At 40.4% G+C, this 8,913-nt stretch overlaps 1 protein-coding gene across 1 annotated transcript; it reads right to left on the bottom strand.

Moving 5' to 3' along the window:
• Positions 1–251: 251 nt before the first annotated feature.
• Positions 252–3,069, bottom strand: gdnfb (glial cell derived neurotrophic factor b). Its single transcript, XM_080037368.1, has 2 exons — positions 2,400–3,069; positions 252–1,517 (listed from the first exon to the last, which is right to left on the bottom strand). The coding sequence occupies exons 1-2, from the start codon at positions 2,620–2,622 to the stop codon at positions 919–921; spliced, it is 822 nt and encodes a 273-aa protein (XP_079893494.1). The 5' UTR covers positions 2,623–3,069; the 3' UTR covers positions 252–918.
• Positions 3,070–8,913: the final 5,844 nt, after the last annotated feature.

Genomic DNA, 8,913 nt, shown 5'->3' with positions numbered 1-8,913 from the left:
TGTTTGCAGAAGACAGGTCTCCTTCAATACAAAGTGGATGGAGCGCTGTTCAATGTTTTCCCCCCAAAGGGGGCGTGGCCTGATTGCCGACCTGATATATGGACAATTGGTGGCAGTAATGAACAAAGAAGTATCGCAATAAAGGCAGAGAAAAAGAAGACTACTAAAGAATATACTTTTTAATTTGGCAATGCAAATGGTTTATGAAGAATGAAATGTAGTGAGCTTTAATAAAACACATTGTGCTTTATTTAAAAAAACAAAAAAACAAAAAAAAACATAACATTAACAAGACAACTCCATGGGGTACCTTTAACATAAGATCCTGAAGTGTAAATAATAGTTTTTGCAGTGTAAACCCAGCCCTTTTGTTTGCTGCTATATGGAAGAATATCCAGAACTTGTTTGATTTAAACCTTTGGCACAATCTGAGATATCACATTACGTTAATAAATAACATGTATTCCCTTTTATAAAAACAAATAAATATCAATAAGTTAATAAATTCAAGCTTTCATAAATACAATTTATATTTTGCGTATAACTTTTACTTTAACATGTGTGACATACAGTAGACAAGAGTGAGTCATCCATTGTGTCTGATTTGTCCTTAAGGTTGAGTATCCATGGAAACATTTAAACCCACACTGAACACATTAGCACTGTGAGTTTGTAAAGGAAAATCGCGGATAGTTTTGATTGAGCCAAGGAGGGGAGGAAGAATAGGAATCATTGCTTTGGAGGGTGATACCACCTCCTCTCCTTAATCACTTGTTTACTGATGGACTCAAGACCTGCTCACAATGCCAGAGAGTTTCTCCACAGTGAGAATGTAAAAAAGCGCCCCACTTCATACTTCTTTTAGTGGGGGTGAATGTACTCTATACAGGGCCTTACACCAGCTCCCACTCCCTACTATTATACACAACCACATTTCCTGGCAGAGTGCTTCCTCACGGTGTGGTAGACCAGGTTGTCGTCCAGGAAGGAGAGGTCATCGTCGAAGGCCGTGGGCCGGCAGCAGGCCTGAGGCGGTGTGTCTCTGGGAGGAAGCCGTCTGTTGTGAAGCAGGTTGTAAAGGATTTTGTCATAGTTGGTCTCTGACTTTCTACAGGGTCCGGAGCAGTACCTGAATATCATTTCCTCGCTGGAGCGGTAGCCCAGGCTCAGGTCCGTCACGTTGAGCTGGATCTGTTTGAGCACACAGCCCTGTCCCCGTCCATTACGTCGTCCGTTACCTCCTCCCCTGACCTTCCTTCCCGATGTCTCACGCCCTCTAGCTCCTCCACCTCCTCTTTCTCCTCCTCCTCCTCCTTTTTCTCTTCCTCTAGCGCCTGGCTGGCTCACTCCTTTCTTTCTCTCCCTCCTGTGTCGAGTCCTGCTTTCTCTGGTCGGTGTAGTGGAGGAGGTAGACGAGGGAACTGTAGATGAGGAAGAGCGGCGTATCCTACTGATGGTCACTTTGATGAAGTCCACCATGTCTTCAAACTGCTTTGGAGAGGCCTCCTCCATGGTGTCTGAAACATTAAAAAAAAAATGCCACCCTTTACATGGATGTCTCATATTTGGACAGGACATATTGTTTCACTCAAAACATGCTACAGTATTAGATAGATGGATGGAGTATTGTGTGTTGAAATGGTACTTCTTTTTTTTCCTGCAGAGGAATTCCATTTGAGCTGATTCGTACAAGTTATTTATGAACCAGATATGTTCAAGAGGACTACAGTATAGTGGCATTAAAAGTAAAACCACAATTATTCAATTGTTGTTGAATTGATGAAGTACATTTTTGTAGCAATATTTTTTATATATTTCCTTTGAATATGATCAAGTTTAAGAATGTTGGTCGCGAAACATATTTTAATTAAAACCTTGCGGTTTTTAGGGAATTGTGGAAGTGGTTAAACATTTACATAACACGATTCAAAAAACCAAACAATTATTTGATTAATTGAGAAAATAATCATTAATTAAATCACCTTAACAAGAATATTGTTAGTAACTGTCAAAGATCAATAAGCATGTTTTTATGGGGGTTGAACAATGTTAGAAAGGTATAAAGAGGCCCAATTGTTAGAGGCCAGAATGAGTCATCATTGCCAATGTATAACTGGACCTTGCACTCTGAGGCTATGTGTCAATTAATATTAGTTGTTCAGTAGTTGATCAGAATCAGTCAAAACATTATATTTTTTCTGAGATAAAAATATGGCAGTTCCACTTGTTTTAAGTTTTGCAGTTTAATCGATTTAAATATTTTTCTAGTGGACTGAGATAACAAGCACGATTTAATAATACAAATTCAAGACTGAAGACTTTGTGCAAAATGGCTTGCGAGGATGTTTATTTTTTATTTTGGCACTTTGATCACTCCATACAAAACCACGGTCACTTACATTCTTCTCCTCTAGCCAGCGTGTCGTCTTCCCAGTGCGCCTTGTCCCCCTCTGCGCCGCCCGGGGAACTGACAGACAGGCGGATCTGAACCGGCGGGAGCTCCAGGGGAGTCTCGGCGGCGCGCCCTCTCCTCTTGGCGGACGTGGAACGAGGCAGCGAGCCGGCGTACACGGCGCCCAGCAGCAGGATCAAACAAGTGGTCAGGCTATCCCATAACTTCATTGTCCACTTTAGTCCGACAGAATGACATGGCGCGATGCCAAATCAACAGGTAATCATCTGGCAAACGCAATGAACAGCATAGCCTACTGAAGATGTTTTAGCCTATTAAGAGGAAAAGGTGGGGCCTCACTCATCAGCTTCCCACCACTGAAAATGATGAAGATCGATGTATTGCCTGCACTTGCCAGCTGGCAAAAGCTTTGCAGCGTGGCGCAACATCCAAGGCAAGCACGAAACCAAAGGCAGACGCGCAAAACACAGAGCCAAGACTTTCCTCCTTAAAAGTTGTTTGCAAACCGACGGAGCCAACCACGCTTGAAGGGCAAAATTACTCCTAGTGTTTCAGTCCGTCATCCCCCGAGTTTTCATTCTGTGCGCACACAACGCAGTGACTCTTGTCAAATCTACACTCACTATCAATATAGACAGAGCCGTGAGGAGAGACGGAGAGGACTAACAGGAGAGATGGGGAGTGGTGGTGACGTCTGACGGTCCATCCTCAGCTCCTTCCTGTCTCCACCCATGCGGACTGCACAGAGGGATTCCTGAAGTCCACAACTTCAGGTTCCAGAGCTGATGATGGTGAGGAGGAGCTTTGTTATGAAAGAGGCTTGTCTGTGTGTGTGTATTCTGATGGTAGAGAGAGAGAGAGAGAGAGAGAGAGAGAGAGAGAGAGAGAGAGAGAGAGAGAGAGAGAGAGAGAGAGAGAGAGAGAGAAAGAGAGAGAAAGAGAGAGAGAGAGAGAGTTTATGAACAGTATTTGCAGGGGAACTCTACCAAATCACACTAACAATCTTTCAGATTTCCCCATCCTGGTTTTCAAGTTTGGTTGGAATTGGATGGGAGCTGTGTCTCCAATCAAAAAGTGAAAACAGACTCTGCGGATTGTGTCACTACTTATAACCACGGTTTGCATGAAATGGAGCTGCTTTGCACTTGATGAGCACATGATGTTTTAACATCAAACAGGGGGTTTGGGCTGATATCCATTACAGGAACTGAATGTTTAACTGGAGGAATTCAGCCAATTAAAAAAATTATTTGGACCCACAAAGTTTTACATAATTCAAGGCGTGAATGTAATTATTATTATTTTTTTTAAAGATCACTTTTGGCACAACTTTTAGGCAACATGTCAAGAACCACTTGCTCAAAAGGTGCTAAGGAGCCTTTTAAAGGCATGTTAAATTGGGTTGAAATCAGTGGAATTTCCTCATGCATTATGTACACATTTTCTACTAATTTCATGTTTTTGAGATTTGGTTAATGACATATGACATGTTGCTAGGAAACACAACACACTGTACATGGATCAGCTTACTGCACATGTGTTTTGTGAGTGATCCTGTTAAACTAATTAAACAACGGCCTCTGTCAACCAGTAATACTGAATGTCAAAAAGAAGCGTTGGAGATGAAATCATTCTGTTATCACACTGTGGCGGCCGGCTTGCCTCCTCCACACTTCAGTGAAAATATGTCAGTGAGACTGAAAAGTAAAATCCATCTCATTTGTTAATACGTTGCTGTGCATCTCCAACTCTCTTACATTTTCTTTTATTAGCGAACATCACAAGGCAGAGATGTGGGCCAAACTGTGTTCCATGGTCGAAACCAGAGCAAAGAGGAGAGCAAAGTGATGTGAGGAGTTTATGTGTCGAGTGCTCTCCTTCCAAAGGCAGTTAAAAGTTGTTTATTTCACTTCATTCCTTACCACAGTGAAACTAACTGCACTCACACAGCTGTAAAGTTTTAAGGCTTTTTGATGAGGCAAAGCAGAACAAACAGAATATATCTAGGATACCACATGGGCCTATTTGATTCAGTCAATATTCGTAGTTGATTGAGTCCCGGTGGAACAAGGTCCTGTTCAATTATATGGAGATGACCAAAGCAGAGACAATCAACAATGCAATCATTCATGCATTAGAGTGTTCCAGCGAGCAGATTTATTTAAACCAGATTTGACATCTGACATTGACACTAATATTTTAGAGACATTTGACATGTGACGTCAGGATGAAGTGTTTTTTGATTTTGTCCACCATGACTTTGGTTGCCAAGTTCTAAGAGACAATGATTCCCTGTATATGTGCACACTGTTCTCTACTTTGTGTTGTTCGACAATAAGTCACATTTGTTCTTCAGAAGCAGCAATATATCCTTAATATTTCTGCTATATTGCTATGTTTATTGTGGATTAAATGTAACCGCATTCTGGTTAACACACATTTTTTTCCCTAGCAAGCTCTGTCAAAGATAAAGTGAAATGTAGCTGTTTGTGCTCTTGGACATAGCTGTTTCCTCCAAGGTAATAATTATATCCCCACTTGTACAAGGTGGACGTGAAATGCACGCTGTGTATCCTTGTGCGGTATATGCAAATGTTTAACCATACGTGAAGTGTAATGATTCATGGGGATTCATTTTTTATGTCAGTGCATGCACACATGTTAGCCTCATTGTATTGTAATCTAGACTACACAAAACATGCAAAAAACATTTGAACATCCTTATACGTTCCAAGTATACATCATACAGAATAACAGTTGACTTCCGCTTGTTCTTTTAGAAGTTATGCTAGTAATCGCTCAGAGGAAGCTTCCCTTTCCACTACCTCGCTCACTTAAGTGTATGGAAATACATCATCCTCAAGCAATTACACCCTCGCAAGCAGCAAATACACCAAACAGATGTCCGTCTCCCCTTCTTGCAAGGCACGAGGGCTAATCGGGGGCTGGTCTGCAATTGAATGTGTCAGACATCTTTGGGGCTCAGTTTGAGTCACATGTAATGGGCCAATTGTGTGGGTCACTTCACCCGTTATTATCGGCCAACATGAAACTGCAGCCCCAGAATGACTTATTTAGAGGGAGGAGTTGAGGCTTGGAATGGACTTGTGATGTGGGTCAACTCTGCCGGTGTAGTAATTAGCAGAAAAAAAGAATATCCTGACTCTCCACACAGACGGGGAGAGCGGGAGAGATCTGAAATAATGTGTCCTGCAGTCCTGTTTTCTACATTTACACTTGTTTTGATCGTGAGGAGACGATGTACTATTTTTGGAGCTGAGCTTGAGGGAAGGTTCTACGGATGCCAATGTCGGTCAGTCGGTCCGCAAATATCGCAACAACTACCTGGATGGTGTTCAATGAAATTTGGTGCAGACATTCATGTTCCCCTTTAGGGTGCATTCTGATAACTTGATAGTTGATGGTTCTTGATGTTGACCTGCATTACATTAACAGTTAAAACAGAAAGCTACAAAGAAAAAACAAGAAGACGATAAAACTTTTGATCTCTAGCCTTTTCCCCCCTCCTATACGGTTCTCCTCGTAGTAGGACATGCACTTTGCAGGATGTAAAGAGCAACATACATTAATGCTTAAGTTTGTTCCACCGAAATAGTCAAGAATTGTTTCTTTGTGAACAAAAGAAAGAACTTCCCTTTTGTTATGATTTTATCTGTGCAATCATGTATTTGGGTGCTGGATAGATTATTGTGTACATGGTTTAAAAATGACCTCCTTGGGGAGCCACAGTGGTCCTTTAGAAAGTAATCCACACCATATGTACGCTGGTGCTGCTGGAGCCTCGGGGTGAAAGTTTCCGGGAGCTCTGAGAAAAGGATGTTGTCTGTCTGCTCAGCTGAACTGCTGGTTCTTGGCTCAGAAATGTTACACCGTGGTCAATAACTGTTTATGATGTTTGAGCAAATAACCTGTTTACTCCGTGTTTGTCTCCAGTTTTTGTAAAGTGTGTGACATTATGGCCCCGCCAGATGGCTGTTTGAAACCTAAATGTCTGCTTTAATTTGTGGAATCACTCTCAGTAATTTATAAAGCAGATTATAAACCGAGTTTAAAACGCAGAACCTCCAGATGTGCTGACCGCTCACACTCACACACATGTGCATGTAGGACTTGAATGCTGCCACTAGTGGACACTGTTTAACACTGTTATCATCAATGTGTTACACATTTTCAGAATGAAACAGCCTGTCAGTGTCATATACCTGAGTAATCTCTTTATTTATCTATCGTCTAAATAGAGCGATCTACAGACTAAGAATGAATGCAGTACGGTAAAAATGCAATTGATTTTAATGACATATGTACATTATGCAATGTGGTACTAACATGACATCAACTTGACATCATAATGGGAATGTGCCCAAAAGGACAAATACAAAGACTGAAATAAATTTGTTGTAATTTTTTAATTATCTTTGTAGTGTGGTGAGAAGGAAAAAAATGTATTTCAACAACACCATTCAACAAATGATTTCACATTTTTGATGACAGGCTCTTTTCTTCATTGAACGACACAATTTTCAGATTTTTCTTTTAACTACTTAAATGGTAACAATGTTGTTTTTTAATCTGGATGAAGCAATGAAATCTACCCAGTATAAGTCTTACTCTAAAGCTTTAAAAACGGTATTACTCTATTAAGTTATTATTTGAAAGATGAGATAGATAGGCTGGTTTAATGTGCATTTATGTGTATTTTCTCTGTTATGGCTGCACCTGCAAGTTCTTTGGTTTCTCTCCTTTTGCAGTTTTCCTTCAGTCTCTTCATCATCTCCTGTGTGTTTGTTTCTGTCCAGGAGATGGAACCAGTGAGTTCCCCTTTCATGCAAAATGCAGTTGCCGTAATCCCAGACATGGCTAGTTATCTCACCTTGTGTGTGCTTGGTGTTTAGTCATTATCATCATTAGTTACATTAAATAATTTTTAAATAAAAAAAACATCCAAAGAGGAAGCTCTGTTATCATCCTTGTATCTGCTTTAATAGGCCAATAACTTGTTTTGGTTTTATTAAACTTGAGCTGAAATTGGAACAGATTCCTATTGTCAGTCGATGAAATGTGTAACCTACCGTGGAAATATTTAAATTTGAGTGCCTCTGTGATTACACAACACAGTACACAGCATCAGTGTGAGTTGTACAGAGTAGAGCCTGGATTTAGATATAATGTGAAGAACCCAAACAATAATTTTGTCAAAGTAATTGTTGACAGAAACGATCAAAGCCATTATTGTTGAAATTACCTGGTTGAATTGTAAAATAAGCGTGCTGATATAACTTTATCTTCCAACTACATATGTTGCATCCACAAATTGAAGCATGCAAGAGTGTAAAACAGAAATAAAAAGTACAACAGTATCCAAATGACACGGCCAAGTAAATCTAACAAGCAGTGAAACATACCAGTACTCTTTATTGGCTTCTCCTATTTTTGAATTCCCAATAGAAAAACAGCTTCGGTATGAATGGCATGGTGTGTGTGTGTGTGTGTGTGTGTGTGTGCATGTGCGTGCGTGCTTGTGTGTGTGTGTGTGAGTGCGTGTGCGTGTGTGTGTAAGAGAGAGAGGGGCAATTGTTAAGCACAATATAAATGCATCCATTTCCCATTTAAAGAAAGTGTCAGTGGTAAAATGAGAGCTGTCCTGTCCTGACCTCCCTCATCCAGATGAAATGATTTCCTGCGTGCTTCACGACAGCTAAATCTGAAATACATATTCACTTCCATCAGCCCAGGCCCCAGTTGAATATTACCATACCCTTTAAAGACGTAGCTGTCAGAGGGGCAATGATGAGTGGTTGGAATGATCTGTGCTACTGTACAGACGGAGTGATATTAAAAATTATGACAATGAACCTCTGAGGCTACTCGAGAGGTTAGAATTGTGTGCCGCAGACACTAAAGATTTATATTACATGTACTTTCTGTAGCTGACGGTGTTGGATCGGAACTACAGTGGATAAAAGGATTTTCAAATGATTCTGTACATATTGATAGCTTGAGTAATTGCTCTATTTTACATACTCATTTCGCATGAAGGTGGAATATGTATGGGCTCGGAAAAAAAGGAAGTAGATCAGCGGGAGGAGTAAAAATGTAAATTGTTTAACAAATCAGCCTGGTTTCTGTCTGCTGGTTATATTTTTCTGCCACATTCCATTTAATAAAATATAAGGATGTAATACAATCCAGAAAAAATTCTCTCATGTGACCGCCCAAAGAAAAGTTTGGGGCCATTTACTGGCTACAGCCACTTTTTTTTGTACAGCTCATTTGTGCAGGACATGGAATTGATTAAACTACATTATCATCAAATCCATAATACGCTTTGATATAGAAAATGTGCTCTAGTGTTAATGGTGCCTGGAGCATACATTGTTGCTCCCAGTCCTTTTTGATAAAAATAAATGTCTCTGAAGTGATTTGCTTGAGTTCCCCTGCAAATACTGTTCATATACTCTCTGGCTCTCTCTCTCTCTCTC

Source organism: Ammodytes marinus (genome assembly GCF_949987685.1).
Source record: "Ammodytes marinus genome assembly, chromosome: 2".
NCBI lineage: Eukaryota > Metazoa > Chordata > Actinopteri > Uranoscopiformes > Ammodytidae > Ammodytes > Ammodytes marinus.
Note: the sequence above shows the minus strand (reverse complement) of the source record. Positions and strands in the feature narration are given on the sequence as shown.